At 36.7% G+C, this 15,997-nt stretch overlaps 1 protein-coding gene across 3 annotated transcripts in view; it reads left to right on the forward strand.

The window, feature by feature from the left end:
• Window positions 1–12,803, forward strand: part of NAA50 (N-alpha-acetyltransferase 50, NatE catalytic subunit) — a 574,571-nt gene extending 561,768 nt beyond the window's left edge. The window contains exons 2-5 of one of the 3 annotated variants that reach the window (XM_084986776.1): window positions 4,756–6,523; window positions 7,300–7,419; window positions 7,844–7,910; window positions 9,797–12,803. In XM_084986776.1, coding sequence (XP_084842902.1) covers window positions 7,377–7,419; window positions 7,844–7,910; window positions 9,797–9,974 — 288 coding nt within the window. In that variant the 5' untranslated portion in view covers window positions 4,756–6,523; window positions 7,300–7,376 and the 3' untranslated portion in view covers window positions 9,975–12,803. 3 annotated transcript variants of the gene reach the window in all.
• The last annotated feature ends 3,194 nt before the right edge of the window (window positions 12,804–15,997 follow it).

Here is a 15,997-nt window from a genome sequence, read left to right on the forward strand (position 1 = left end):
GACCTGCAGTGTCTCTGTAATGCCAGGCCACAGGTTCAGTCCATGTCCTGGCACAGTAGGTTAAATGATCCAGCTTTGCCATAGCTGTGATGTAGCAGATCTGCTGCTTGGACCTGATTCCTGGCCCAGAAACTCCATATGCCATGTGGTGGCCAAAAAGGGAAAAAAAATCATTTATTTTATGAAATGTTCAGAAATTGGAAGTCTATAGAAAGAAGGTAGAATTAATGTCTGGCTTAGGGTAGGAAAGGGGATTTACCTCAAATGTGCTCTAAAGGTGAATTAATCTCCATAAGAGGACCCAGGTTGTTTTGGATTTTTTTTAAATAAGCAAAAGATATCAGCAGTTCCTTTACCAATGAAGAGATGTGTAGCAAAGAAGTGCATGAAAAGATGTTCACCATTATTTCAGGGTTTGTAAACTAGAACCTTAGTGAAATGTTACTACATACCTATAAGAATGGAATAAATTTTAAAAGTTGATTGTGCCAAATGCTGGTTTGGCGGCAGAACAAGTGAAACTTTCATACACTTAACTTATGAGTCAGCATCCCCTCTCTCCTAGGTGTTTATTCAAGAGAAAGAAAAACCTATGTTCACACAAGGACTTGTACAGTTGTTTATGGCAACTTTATTCATAATCTTTCCAAAGTGGAAACAACCCAAACTATGGTGCATCCATTCAAGAGAGAAACTACTTAACACTAACAAGGAATGAACTCTTGATATGACAGTGTGATGAATCTCAAAGGCATTATGCTGAACGAAAGAAACCAAATGGCTGTGTATTGTGTAATTCCATTTATATGATATTCTTGAATAGGCAGAACTGTCCCCACAGAAAACATTAATGACTGCCTGGGATTGGTGGTAGAGCTGAACTACAGAGTGTCATGTGGGAGATTTGGGGAGTGATAGAACCATTCTGTGTCTTGATAATTGTGGTAGGTAGGTGATTATACATTATTTGTCAAAACTTAGAACTGTATGTCTAAAGTAAATGTTATGTAAACTTCTAAAAGTTCTTTTTTTTAAGCATGATCCTCTCAAGGCTGGAAAATAAAGGAACAAATGATAGTTGGTACAAACTGCAAGCTTGTAGACTTGAATAGACTGGATTAATAATGTAATAATAATTACATTAAACCTGAGCAGACTAAATATATGTCAGATTAAAAGAACAAGACTTAACATATGCTGTTTACAAAAAAAAAAAAAAAAAAACGCTAAATGTAAGTACACAGAAATTCTCAAAGAATAGTAGAAGATACTCCATCCAACATTGATTAGAAGAAAAATGGTGTTTATATTGATGAGCAAAGTAGACTTTAAGACAAAGAATATTATAGGAAAAAGATTTAAAAGAGAAAAGGATTGATTCATCAACTCATAACAGTCCTAAATATTTATGCTTTTGATAACATAACTTGAAAATACTTAAGCATTGACAGAGAACAAAAGAGCAAGAAGGAACACTTCCAAAGTTTCTTTGAAACCAACAATCCTCATCGATAAGAAAGCCTATCAAGAATATTATAAGGGGAAACAAGGTGTTTTCAGGGTAAGACTTATTGATGTTTCACATGAACAGACTTAAAGTAAGTAGAATAGTAACTTGCAGGCAAAGATGAAAAAGGCCATCAACTGAGGTAGGGAAGGAAATTTTGCAGGGAAGATCTGATATCTAGTTTTGAATATGTTTAACTTGAGCTGTCTACTAGAGGTGCTTTGGCATTAAGGAGTGACGTCTAGGCTAGAGACAGAAATTTGGGAGTTGGCAGCATTAAATCCATAACACTATAGATTGAGGTCACCAAGAGAATGTAGATGGATATTGAAGTACCATCTTGTTGTGCAAGGCGCTCATAAAATTGGTTCTTCTCTTCAAACCCAGCTTCCACGTTTACACAAAGCATACTTTGTTTTACCATAGCAGACTGTCTGTAGTTTTTGTGATTGCTATTTGTTTGTGTTCTACCCTCTCTTTAGAATGCAGTTCTTGCCCTCCCACAAAACATACTCCTAGTCAACCTTCCCAGGATCGCTTCCATTCTAGTATAACTTTTGTATTTTCTGTACATACGCTATTACTAGCACAATTCTATTCTATATATCTGTATTTTCTACTAGGTGTAAATTCTTTTGCATTCCAGATGTTAGCACATAGGCGTTCAAATATTTATTGAAATAGAACTGATTTATGCTTTGAGTAGGCAACCATTATGATCATAGGAACTATAGAAAATTTTAGATTCACAGAATTCTCAAAATCTCTATTATTTAATTTTCTAATCATGTTCTTTTAACTTTTAATTTGGAAAATTCTTTTAACTTCTAAAAAGTTTGGTTGTTTAAAGTCAAGTTGATTTACTTTACTCTTCTACGTAACTCTTTATGTTTATGCCTGTGATACTACACGTTCTTTGCTGAATTATATTTACAAGATGATATTACTCGATATATTTAGAATATCCACATCTTAAAATAATTTGGAGCTAAGTGATCAGGATTACAGAAGTGCTCCATTTCAATCATACATATCATGTTCATAACAGTTAAACTGTATTTGAAGGTCAGTTTTGCTGACAAAGCTATAATTAGTAGACATTTTAAAATTCTGTTTCTGACATGATTACAGTCTGTTAATAAGCTTGATTAATTTATTTCTTAAATTACTACCAAACAATATTCATAATATTCTAATTCTGTTTTGAAAGGTATCTTTATATATGTACATGGAATACTGGAAGACTATATACATCTAATTTCTATGGTGATAAACTTTTTTTTTAATCAAGACAGGTGTTTTTTTTTGTTGTTTGTTTGTTTGTTTTGCTAGTTTCAATCTGCTACATTGCACCATGACCAATTTTTCTTTTTTTATGAAGTCACAAAATACCTGGTTATTATCCTTTTAAAAATTATAAATATACTTGAAGCATGGTGATAACCCAGGAATTATTCTTAAACTTCTGAAAATTTAAGTTCTTTCACTTACAGTTTAGAAGCAACTTCATAGATTCTGAAGTTTTCCTTTATTGTGGTTTACTATTAGATTTCATGTTCTAATTTTTTCACTCTTAAAATACAGACTGTCTTTTAAGTGCAGTGGAGTAATTTGTATTTATTTTACTTTATTTAATTAATTAATTTATTTTTGGGGGGAGTCTTTTCTAGGGCCGCACCCGAAGCATATGGAAGTTCCCAGGCTAGGGGTCTAATTGGAGCTGTAGCCAGTGGCCTGTGCCATAGCAACACTGGATCCGAGCTGCATCTGCAACCTACACCAGAGCTCACAGCAATGCGGGATCCTTAACCCCCTGATCAAGGCCAGGGATTGAACTCGCAACCTCGTGGTTCCTAGTTGGATTCGTTAACCACTGTACCACGACAGGAACTCCAAGTGGAGTAATTTTTAAATGGTATATTCTAAATTTAATGAATAAAATAAAACTATCTTATATTTAAAATAAATTCCCAGAGTTCCCTTCGTGGCGCAGTGGAAACAAATCCGGCTAGGAATCATGAGGTTGCAGGTTTGATCCCTGGCCTCTCTCAGTGGGTTAAGGATCCAGCATTGTTGTGAGCTGTGGTGTAAGTCCCAGAAGCAGTTCGGATCTGGCATTGCTGTGGCTCTGGCTAGGCCAGTGGCTCTAGCTCCAATTAGACCCCTAGCTTGGGAACCTTCATATGCCTCAGGTGCAGCCCTAAAAGGACAAAAAGACAAAAAATAAAATAAATTACCGCACCCAGTTTGTGGTGCACTACTAAGTTAAAGAGTAGCTTAAAGCCAAGTAAAAAAGCCAGGTAAAGAAAGACATATACTACGTAGTGTCACTTAATATGTGGAATCTCTAAACATTTTTCTTTATGTTAACAAAAGTTGGAGAGAGATATATATGTATATATGCTCCCCCTGAACAATATATCAATATCTCGCTGTGTTAATAATATAGATATATCATGCTTTATTTAAGTATCCCTTTTAGTGGATACTAAGATTTTTTTCTTTTTTTTCTTTCTCTCTTTTTTACCATTATAGAAGTGTAATGATAAACCGTATTTAATCACTTCTGCAATAGAGAGTTTGTTTTCAAAATCCACACGCATATGATGTAAGTGATTAAATAGGGTGCATTGTTTGCATTTCCCTGTGGTTGACTAATCCCTCTGTAGGCTATTACCTAGCAGTAGGACCCTCATTACCTAGTAGTGAAAGATCTACATCATTTTCTAGCTGCTTGGTTGGCATCAAATTATTTTATTTTGATTTGACACTGTTTTTTTTTTCTTTTTTGCTTTTTAGGACCGCACCCATGGCATATGGAGGTTCCCAGGCTAGGAGTTTAATCAGAGCTACCGCTGCTGGCCTACACCACAGCCACAGCAACGCCAGATCCAAGCCACGTCTTTGGCCTACACCACAGCTCACGGCAATGCTGGATCCTTAACCCACTGAGCAAGGCCAGGGATCGAACCTACAACCTCATGGTTCCTAGTCGGATTCATTTCCGCTGTGCCATGACAGGAACTCCTCTTTAAATATTTTTATCACCCACTGTTAAGATTTTTAAGAAGGCAAATAACGTATATAAACAACTCTACTAGTAATAGTGCTGGTGGTGGTAATAGGAAGAAAAATTGTGTAAATGCTATTCTGTCTTGTTGCTTTTGATCAACCTTTAGATTATGGTAGTGAGATTGTCTTGAGCTACTGAAATTTTTTAATTAGTTAATTTGTTTATTTATTTTTAGGGCCGCACCCGTGGCATATGGAGGTTCCCAGGCTAGGGGTCCAATTGAAGCTGTAGCTGAGGGTCTACACCACAGCCACAGCAATGTCAGATCCCAGCCGCGTCTGTAACCTACACCACAGCTGACGGCAACGCCAGATCCTCAAGCTACTGAGCGAGGCCAGGGATTGAACCTGCAACCTCATGGTTCCTAGTCAGATTTGTTTCGCTGCGCCACGAAGAGGACTCCGAGCTATTGAAAATTTACTTTGGGAGTTCCCATTGTGGCACAATGGGATCAGTGGTGTCTCTGGAGCATTGGGACACACATCCAATCCCAGCCTGGCACAGTGGGTTAAGGCTCTGACATTGACACAGCCGTATGATCCCTGGCTTGGGAACTCCATATGAAAGTAAATTTAAGAAGGAAAGAGAGAGAAAGAAATTTCTTTTGGGTATTCCCACTGTGCCAGAGCAGATTAAGATCCAGTGTTGTCTCTGGCAGCACTGGTTCAATCTTTGGCCCAGTGGAGTGGGATAAAGGATCTGATGTTGCCACAGCTCCAGCTCAGATTCAGTCCCTGGCCCAAGAACTTCCATATGCTGTGGGTGAGGCCATTAAAAAAAAAAAAAAAATGTCTTGTTGCCTGTGCTATTACTATGAGTCTGAAACTTTTCACTGGTTATCTCTTTTCTCATAGAACCAATTATTTTGATTAAGTATGCTTTCTTAGCAGTACTACTGAAGGTGTAGGGTGGGATCCAGAAATCTGGATTGTGAGTTCCACCCCTTGCATCTCTGATGTGTGTGGTTCCTATGTCAAATGAATAGGATATGCAAGATTTTTGCACATTTAGATTATTTTCATGGAATAACTTCCTAGAGTGGGGTTACTTGGACAAATACAATTTTTAGGTTTTTAGTACCTAGTGCTAGATTGTCTTCCAGAGATACTGTGTGTATGTACATCCTTGTTAGGGTGTAAAAATCTTACTTGCCACCCCTTTGCCAATTAGGTAAGGTGTCATCAATCTTTTTTGAGCAGTAATAAATGTCTTTAAATTTTCCTGAAAATTTTGGTATTTATGTAGAATATTCTGGCCTTTTTAGTAATTGTTATTTACTGTATTTAGACATTATAATTGTATACTCCAAATGTAAACAATTGTATGAAAGCTAGAGTTGGGATCTAGGTCGAATGACTGGAAAAATCTGCTTAAAAAATGGTGAACTAGGAGTTTCTGTCATGGCTCAGTGGTTAACGAATCTGACGAGGAACCAGGAGGTTTCAGGTTCAATCCCTGGCCTTGCTCAATGGGTTAAGGATCTGGCGTCGCCGTGAGCTATGTTGTGCTGTAGATCGCAGTCGCGGCTCGGATCTCACATTGCTGTGGCTCTGGCATAGGCTGACAGCTACAGCTCCAATTAGATCCCTAGCCTGAGAAACTCCATATGCTGCAGGAGTGGCCCTAGAAAAACGCAAAACGACAAAAAAAAAAAAAAAAAAAGTGAACTTCATAGAAATGTAAGGTGACTCATGAAAAGAGATGGATTTATCAGTCATCTAAAAAAGACTTGGTATGCTTTTAATATGTCCATCTTAACAGATGAAGCTAATTATATTTTATTGAGTACATTTTGGTTTGTTCCAGTAGCCGGATCGAGCTGGGAGATGTGACACCACACAATATTAAACAGTTGAAGAGATTAAACCAGGTCATCTTTCCAGTCAGCTACAATGACAAGTTCTACAAGGATGTGCTGGAGGTTGGCGAGCTAGCAAAACTTGGTATGATAATGGTTTTTCTTTTCTGTTCTTTTTCTCGCTGCACCCATGGCTTATGGAAAGTTCCTAGGGTAGGGATCCAACCCATGCCACTGCAGTGACAATGCCAGATCCTTAATCCATGATGTGGTTTTTCTTCTTCCCTTCATTTGTTTATTCATGTTCTTGATCCCTAGTTTTTAATATCAGCTGGAAAGAAAAAGTTAACTGATATAATTTCCTGTTTTACAAGTGAGGAAATGGGAATGATGCAAGTTCTGAAAAAAATAGAGATAAAAGACTTGAATTTTAAAAGGAAATGCTAAATATTTTTTTTAATTTAGGATTGCCTGTGTTTTTTCACATATTTAGTTTTACTCAAAAGGGGACTTAAATTCTTAAGAAGGTATAGGATGTTTTGTATTGGTTTGGTTTTTGGTGTTTTTTTTTTTTTTTCTTCCCCCTTTTGGCTGCCTCATGGCATATGAAGTTTCCAGACCAGGAATCAGATCTGAGCTGCATATGCAGCAACGCCAGATCCTTTAACCTACTGTGCCAGGCCAGGATCAAACCTGCATTCTGGTGCTGCAGAGATGCAGCTGATCCCGCTGTGCCACATGGGAACTCCAAGAAGATACAGGATGTTTTTGAGGCTGTTGATACTCAGAGAGGCTGATTAGAAAATTTAATGAGATTCGGTGATGAATAGCGATTTAGTCCTTGTGTAAGGGGATGGAAAGATTCAGTAAAATGTGTTATTCTGTCTGTTAAACTTTGTATCTTTATATTTTCCGTGGCAGCCTATTTCAATGATATTGCAGTAGGTGCGGTGTGCTGTAGGGTGGATCATTCACAGAATCAGAAGAGACTTTACATCATGACACTAGGATGTCTGGCTCCATACCGAAGGCTAGGAATAGGTAAAATTATTTGTGGTTTTTGTCTGTCATCGTCTTTAAATAAGCACAAATACATTGTTACTGTTCCTGACCCAGTAAGTCAAACTATTTCTTCTAGGAATACTGGGAAAAGGTTACTGAATTATATAAAATAAGGTGGAAAAGAGCTATTTACTTATTGGCATAATTCAGTTGAAAGCACTCTATGGATTTGTTATTAATATCCCTGTTGCTTTTTCTGTTTTTCTTCTCCCTGTAAGGGCTGTATGTGAAGATTGATTTTCTGCTAATGGTTTTAAACATAGTAGGTAGTATAGAGAAAACAAAATTTTGCAAAATCAGCATATCTAGACTTTAACTCAAATTCTGTTAGGAATCAATAAGATGTATAATTTAAAGATTGATTTTTATGAGATTACTTATTTGTTATTTGTCTTGTTAATAGGAACTAAAATGTTAAATCATGTCTTAAACATCTGTGAAAAAGATGGCACTTTTGACAACATCTATCTGTAAGTAAAGTCATTAAATGTTCTTATCTAAAGATTTAATGAATTGACAATAGAAATCTTTACTAGAAATTTAAAATCTTGTCATTTATTGTCTTTCGGAAACACCACGGAAGTAGTAGTTGTGAAGTTTGTTTTGTTTTAATTATAGATAAGGAATCGGAAATGAAACATTCTTGTTTGCTTCATTACATTGGAATGGGAGCTTCAAAGTCAAAGATGTGAAACCAAGATTAAAACTCAGGTCTTAAGAATTTAAGAAATTAATATCATTAATATTACATTTCTCATGCTATCTGTTTGCATTCTTGAGTTTTGTTCAAGGCTCCCAGTGACATGCTCATTAGTAGTATAATTTAATAATCAAAATTGGAGAGTACCTAGCTGATTGATACTTGGATTGTAAGAGACATCAGAGCCAAGGCTAAGATCACAACTATGGAGCTTTATAATACAAGTATTAATAAGATTACTTTCATTTCACTTTGGCAATGGGAAAGATTAAATTATATAATACTATTTTGAAGAATAAAAAATAACAAATTGATTATTTTCAGAATCTAGTGTGTTTTTTATTAATCAGAGATATATTCAGGCATTTTTGAGACTTTAGTTTTTGTTTCTATGGCATATGGAAGTTTCCAGGCCAGGGACTGAATCCGAGCTACAGCTGTGGCAATGCTGGATCCTTTAACCCACTGCACCAGGCCAGGGATTGAACCTGCACCTCTGCAACGATCCGAGTCACTGCATTTGGATTCTTAACCCACTGCACCACAGCAGAACCTCCAAATACTTAGTGCTTTTTTTTGGCTCGGTGGTGCTCATGACATGTGGCAGTTCCTTGGCCAGGTATCGAATGCATACCACAGCAGCAACCCAGGCTGCTTCAGTGATCCTTAAGCTGCTGTACCACAAGAAGAGTTCCTCTGTGTATGTTTTTTGATGTTCCTTTGGTCTTTGAATCATCATGATATATTTGCCAACTTTTAATTACAGGAATCTTTTCTCCCCTTGTAGTAAAAATGTTATGACAGTTAGTGAAGGTATTTTAACCTTTGTTGATTTTAAGAGTAAACACTATCTTCCACCCACCCCCCTACCTCCACCCCACATTCCCTAATCTCATCTAGTTGTTTTGCAAACAAGTTAGGTTAAGAGTTAGGTTAGAAGTGTAAACTTGTCGGAGTGGCACAGTGGTTAACAAATCCGACTAGGAACCATGAGGTTGCGGGTTCGATCCCTGGCCTTGCTCAGTGGGTTAATTCTAGGGAATTCAGCCTCTAGGACGAGTTTTGTTTTTATTTTTAATCATAGGTTCCAAACAGGCACTGTCAGATGAAGTAAGTGATTTCAACAAGGATATTTTTATCAGGGTTCTACTTCATTATGCAGCATTACATGTATATCAGTTTTATCAGTGTCATTAAAAACATTCTGAAGTTTAAGCATGAAAAGCAATACTTTATAAAGTATTTTTAACTTCATTTGTCTTATGAAATATATTGGCTTGATAATCTAGAAATTATCACAGTGAGCTGTGGTGTAGGTCGCAGACGCGGCTCGGATCCCGCGTTGCTGTGGCTCTGATAGGCCGGTGGCTACAGCTCCGATTAGACCCCTAGCCTGGGAACTCCATATGCCGCGAGAGCGGCCCAATAAATGGCAAAAAAGACCAAAAAAAAAAAAAGAAGTGTAAATTTGTCATCAGGAGTTTCTCTGAAATGAATACCTAATCTTTATTGATTACTAGTATTTAGTAACTGTAAAGAGAATCTAACAAATGTCTGCAGTATTCCAGCTCCAACCAATTTGGAGCATCTGTGGGGGACACATAAAAGCTCATGGAATCTTAATTTTTTTTTCCCTAATACCTTCTTATATCTCAGGCATGTCCAGATCAGCAATGAATCTGCAATTGACTTCTACAGAAAGTTTGGCTTTGAGATTATTGAGACAAAGAAGAACTACTATAAGAGGATAGAGCCTGCAGATGCTCATGTGCTGCAGAAAAACCTCAAAGTCCCTTCTGGCCAGAACGCAGATGTTCAAAAGACAGACAACTGAACAAATTACAGATGAACTTTCTTGCACTTGCTTGTCGCCAAATAAAAGAGAGGCCCGTTGATTTTCCCCTCCCCCCTTTCTTTTAAAGCTTTCCTCCTTCCTTGTTTTGTTTTTCCTCCTTTCAAAACTTCTTTTTCCTCTAAAGTTTTTAACTTTTAAGGACTTATTAATCATGTTTGGATTGTTTTAGTTTTTTTATTTTTGCAAGGTGGTTTGATTGTAGGAAGGAAAAGGTAGAGATCTGTTTAGTTTCACAGTTAAGATATATGGTCCCAAAAATTTGGGTGTCATCTTCAATATTTTGTTAGCTTTTTTTTTTTTTTTAAATAGCATCCTGCTTTCACATTGAAGGGCAGAGCCTACAAATACTGTATATTTCAAAAGACAAAAAGAAGCAGCAGCAATATCTTGTTCTCTAATTCCTAGACAAGTTTTATGTGTTTGTGGTACTTTGGGTTTTTCAAGACTTTGTGGGATACTAATCCCTAAACATTGCCTTCACTCCACCTTTTGTCCTTCTGAGTATTATCTCAGGAGTTGGACCATTGTTATCCTTGTAAGAAATACTAAGCTTGTTTTGTTCTGTAAAGCAGTTAAGCAGTTATTTCTTCCTTCCCCGCTGGTGGCTGAGGGTGGGTAGGACAGTTTGAGTAGGTAGTGTTATATATACTTTGGTCTCCTAATTGAGTTAAACTGCTTTTTAGCTAATGAGTGGGCGGGTTGTTAGCAGGTTTATTTTTTCCTGCTGTTGATTGTTATTAGTGGCATTAACTTTTAGAGTGTGGGCTGGTGAGATTAATTTTTTTTAATATCCCAGCTAGAGATATGGCCTTTAACTGACCTAAAGAGGTTTGTTGTAATTTTTTTTCTCTTGTCTTTTTTCTTTAGTAAACCCACAATAGTTAGTTTAACCTTAAAAATGGAGTTGATGTTCTTATAGGTCAGTGCCCCTAAAAAAACCTGAAGCAGGTGTTGTCTCTTGGACATATTAAAAAATGCTTAAAGGAAACTTAAAAGAAATTGTGGCACAATAAATGGATTTAATGTCAGCTAATGCAGGCTATTAGAAGGGTGGCGACTGAGCATTTGATTTTATATGGAAGAATATCTAGACAGTATTTTTGAGAATAACATAGCTGTGCTATTGCTTATCTGTTGGAGGACAGATTTGCTTACATTCTGTGCCTATGTTAATGAGTTTAAGGATTTGGGGGAAGGGAAATTGTTAAACATATTGCTTCTATTCTTCGGAAAGTAGAACGCAAATGTCATTGTGACCTCCTCTACTGACAGGACTGGTTTATTCCAGATCATTTTCTGGCACATAGAGAGTGGCTTTGACAGGTAGATAACTTTTTGTAAGATAGGAGACATCTAAAATATTCATGTTTTTCCTCCATAGTCCCATCTCCAATATTAAAATTTTTCTAAATTGCCAGTACTGGCGGCCCAGGAAATGTTTTCATTAGACTTAAAAACAATGCACAGAGCTTGAATTTTCTGTCTTTTGACTTTAAAAGGAAGGTTGATCCATAATATTTATCCTCATGTAAATTCTGGCATAGAAGTCTCATCTCTCCAAATATGCTGAATGACAAAATTATTTTACACAATGTTTATGCACATCTTATTAAGTTCCTATTTTGAGAATGTGAAAATACAAGGTACAGTAGACTTCAACAGTCTTAGTTGAGTGCCAAGAATAATATAGAAAGGGAAGATAGTTGATGAATGAGTTTATAGGGTTCTAATCATAAGATAGTAAAATGTAGAAAGACGATGCTGGTTTCTTGGCTATCATTTTCTTAAGCAATCCAAATCTATGCTTAGAAGAGAAGTTTAGCATTAAGCACCTTTACCTTCACTGATAAGCTTCAGCTTGCTCTTGCTAAGAGAAGAGTGTTTGAGTTGCAGAAGGCATAATTAGTTTGAGGAATTCAGCCTTTTTGTAAACTTCAGATATCAGAATAGATTTTGATATGTAAATGGGTTTTGTGAGATGACACTGCCTCTATTTCTATAACCATTTCACCTGGACTATCTAATCAGTCCTATGAATGTATCCCTAAATGTGGTTATTGAAAACCGAATAGCTGCCTCATGATAATTAAGTACATATTATTTATGGAGGAAAAAATATTAAATTTCGAATTGAGTGTGTAGGCTCCCTATCATTTTAGTGTTTCTTTTCCCACACTAGTCATTGACTTTAACCTACATTGTAAATGTTTGTAAAGGGTAGATTGTCCTACATCAAACTTATATTAAATAATTCCATCCATTTATGGAGGAGGTGGATGTAGAAGAGGTAGAAGCTGGGCACTGGTGCATGTGCCTATGAGTCAGTAATGACTGAAACAATGTCCCATGTTTAGTTGGTTATTTTGAAATATAAAAATTATCATTGAGGTAAAACAATTCTATTAACTGGAATATCACAAGATATACCCACCATATTTTTCAGGACATTTTTTTCTTTGGGGCAAATTGGTTAAAATTACACTGTATGGTAATTGCATTTAGGTTCTAAAGAAAAGAATCTGCAGAGAAATCTATGCAATATATAATTTGTCCAGATTAATTTTCATTTGGGGAAAGAAGTTCTGAAATATCCTCAAAACAGTTTACTTATCAATTGAAAGTCCTCCAAAAATAGAACTATTGAAAAACCAGTATGTGGGGTGGAAAAGAAAAGCTCCCTCAGTTTTTTGGAGGGAATAACTTTAAAAATACTTAAATGGCTAAGTTTACTTGGTGCAGTTAAGATTTAAACTTGTTGATTTTAACATTGCTGTTACATCTGAAATAAACTTATGTGATGTTCTGGTAGTAATCTGTGATGTCTGGTAAATGTCAAAGAAATGTAAATGCATTGTGTATCAGCAGCTATATGTAGTCATTGTTTACTGTTGCCCATACTGTTTTATGTACTCACATTTCTTTAAGATCTAACTTAAAACTAATTAAAATAGGCCAAGTGTAATCCTCCTAATTTAGACAGACCTTTTAGAACTTTCTAGAAACACTGCCTGGTATCTACAGTTTAGTCCCAATGAGAAGGAAAAGAAATAACATCCAAAGAGCTGTCTTGCTCCTGCTGTATTTTTTCTTTTTCTCTCTTTTTTTTTTTCTTTTGTCTTTTGTCTTTACAAGACTGCATCCTTGGCATATGGAGGTTCCCAGGCTAGGGGTCTAATCAGAGTTGTTGCTGCCAGCCTACACCACAGCCACAGCAACGCCAGATCCGAGCCACATCTGCAACCTACACTACAGCTCACAGCAACGCTGGATCCTTAACCCACTAAGTGAGGCCAGGGATCGAACCTGCAACCTCATGGTTCCTAGTCGGATTCCTTTCCACTGCGCCACAATGGGAATTCCCACTCCTGCTGTATTTTGAATGCAGTTTGTTTTACATCTGATACTTTAGGGTGTGATCTAATTAGTATTGTGCATTGACTACAGGTAATGTTTATTCATTTTTATTAATAGGAAGGAATTTAGTTGAGTGAGTTGGGAATTGATTTTAAGCTTTTTTTTCTAAGTAGCAAACAAAATGAATTTAGAATTTTGTTTTTAACAAAATTAACCCAAGTTTTAGCCAAAAGTGTTAGAATTTTGCTTATCCCATTCAAGAAGCAATGGATTATCTTTGCCAGATGTGTCTTAAAATACATAATCCTAAACTATAGCAGTTTAAAACAACAAATATTCATCATTGCCCATGGTTTTTGAGTCAGGAATTCAAAGGCAGCTTAGTTGGGTGGTTCTGGCATGAGGACTCATCAGCTTACACTATTGTCAAGCCAGGGCTGCATCATCTTGAAGGCTTGGCTAGGGCTAGAGGAGCCATTCTTGAGATGGCTGATTCACTTAGTTGTTGGAGGGATTCAGTTCCTTGCTATGTGGATGTCTCCAGAGCTGCCAGAGTGACAGCTGGCAGCTGGCTTGCCCCAGAGCAAGTGATTCAAGATAGCAGAAGCCAGAGTTCCCTTTGTGGTGCAGCTGAAATGAATTGACTAGTATCCATGAGGATACGTGTTTAATCCCTTACCTGGCTCAGTAGGTTAGGGATCTAGCCTTGCAGTGAGTTGTATAGGTTGCAAACAAGGCTCAGATGCCATGTGGCCGTGGCTGTGGCCTAGACTGGCAGCTCTGATTCCACCCCAGCCACGGTGTGGCTCTAAAAAGGAAAAAGTAGAAGCCATACTTTTGGATGAACTGCCTTCCAGAGTGACGTATCTCTTCTGCCGTATTCCATTGGTCACACAGACCAGCCCTATACCAGCCTGTTACAGTGTGGGAGGGGTGTTATCTGGAAATTATTTATACCCAGAGGTAGGGATCAATGGACCTGGTTACCATGTTATGCTTGGAGAAAATATTGGACTTTGTTGACAACTAAGGCAGGAAAGTTGGAAAGGTTCTATAAATCTTAATCTTTGAAGGGCTTAATTTCCTAAAAAAGGGTTAGAAAACACTGCACTTTACCATTATTCAGAATGTTAAATAGGGGATGGGTCTAAAAGTTACACTTCTATGGTTGAGTTTTCAGCTAAGTGGGTTTGTGTACTAATCTGTCTCCCAGGTTGGTGCTTTTCTAGTTGTGTGATTTGAATATTCCTGGCAAGTTAGATACTGCTAAGAGTAGCAGTGGTGAACCTATGATCATTTTTTTCAGGGAATAAATCATATGGCAGAGAGTCCTAAATTGACTGGACTTCTTTCCACTGCTGTAGTACAGAAATTTAGTCCTAGTTTAAGATACAGCCAAGTAACATATGGAAAAAAGGACATGAGGCAGATTTTTCAATGTAGTTGTAATTACCTGATAGAACGTGGTTCCTGGGTTATTGCCAGATCGTCAAGGTTTTTTTCTTTTTCTTTTTTGTTTTTGTTTTTGTTTTTGTTTTTTTGTTCCATTTGTCTGTTTTAGTTCTTGTAACAGATAGGACTTAGTACAGAGATTTGGTCAAAGGATGTACCCACAGTGGCTCAGGCGCTGATACTAAGGAAGTGAAAAAGATGGGCATGACCCTGCCCTGGTGATCTTAACAGGTAGGGAACAAACATTACAGTACTTCAATTGCTATGAGGTACTGTGTTGGAGTGGGAGGTATGATACATTTTACAGAATTTTGAAGAAAAAATCATTTTTTACTTTCGTTCTCAATACAAAATGAATTATTATTGTTAATACTGTTCTTTTTGTACCTAGGAGAAGGGGGAGAAAAGATAATCACTGTGAAACTTTGGAACTGAAAAGATATATCAGCAACATTTCAGTATAGAACCAACTAAGTTTAATAAAAGCTAGACACAAGTATCAGGAGCATACCGTCAACACTCACCACCTAGATCATGGAAAACTAACGTATTCACAATGATCACAAAGGAGAGGTTAATTTAGTAAGCTATAATTTATACAAAATATGAAGTTTCTTTGAACCTTAATTAATGGAAAAGATAAAGTGATATACGAGAATTGTGGATGTAAAGAATATATAATGCCTATAAAAATGTCTGCAAAACAGTTTTTAAAAGCCTATTAGCATGTCGTCCTGGAAAGTTTAAAAAAATCACAAAAAAATAGATCAAATTTAACATTACAAATGTGTATTTAAAAAGGAACAGAATTTTCCATTAAGACAAATTTTGTTTAAAGGATTCATCTAAGAAAAAGGAAATTTAATGAAAAGGGTACTCTTAAAAAGGGCTTTAGTTTTCCCTAAATGATCAGAATTTTGTGTACCAGGAGGCCTGACCATAAGGTCTTGTATGGATTCATTCATTACTGTATAACACATTGAAAAGTTACCATGTAGCTAACACTATGATTGATGCTTTTATTCAAGTTATTTAATTCATGAAATAGTCTGTGGTAGGAACTCCATTTTACAGTTTGAGAAAACAGATTTAAAGACGGTAATTTTCTCGAGTTCACAAGTAGTTAAGGGGTTGGTCTGGGATTGGTTAAGTTGAGGGAAACCACGTAGAGTAATGTTCACAATAAATAGATGGAA

Source organism: Sus scrofa, chromosome 13 (assembly GCF_054392235.1).
Source record: "Sus scrofa isolate SSC_HxYL_T2T_F1_AM1 chromosome 13, Sscrofa_HxYL_maternal_Yorkshire_Landrace_v2.0, whole genome shotgun sequence".
NCBI lineage: Eukaryota > Metazoa > Chordata > Mammalia > Artiodactyla > Suidae > Sus > Sus scrofa.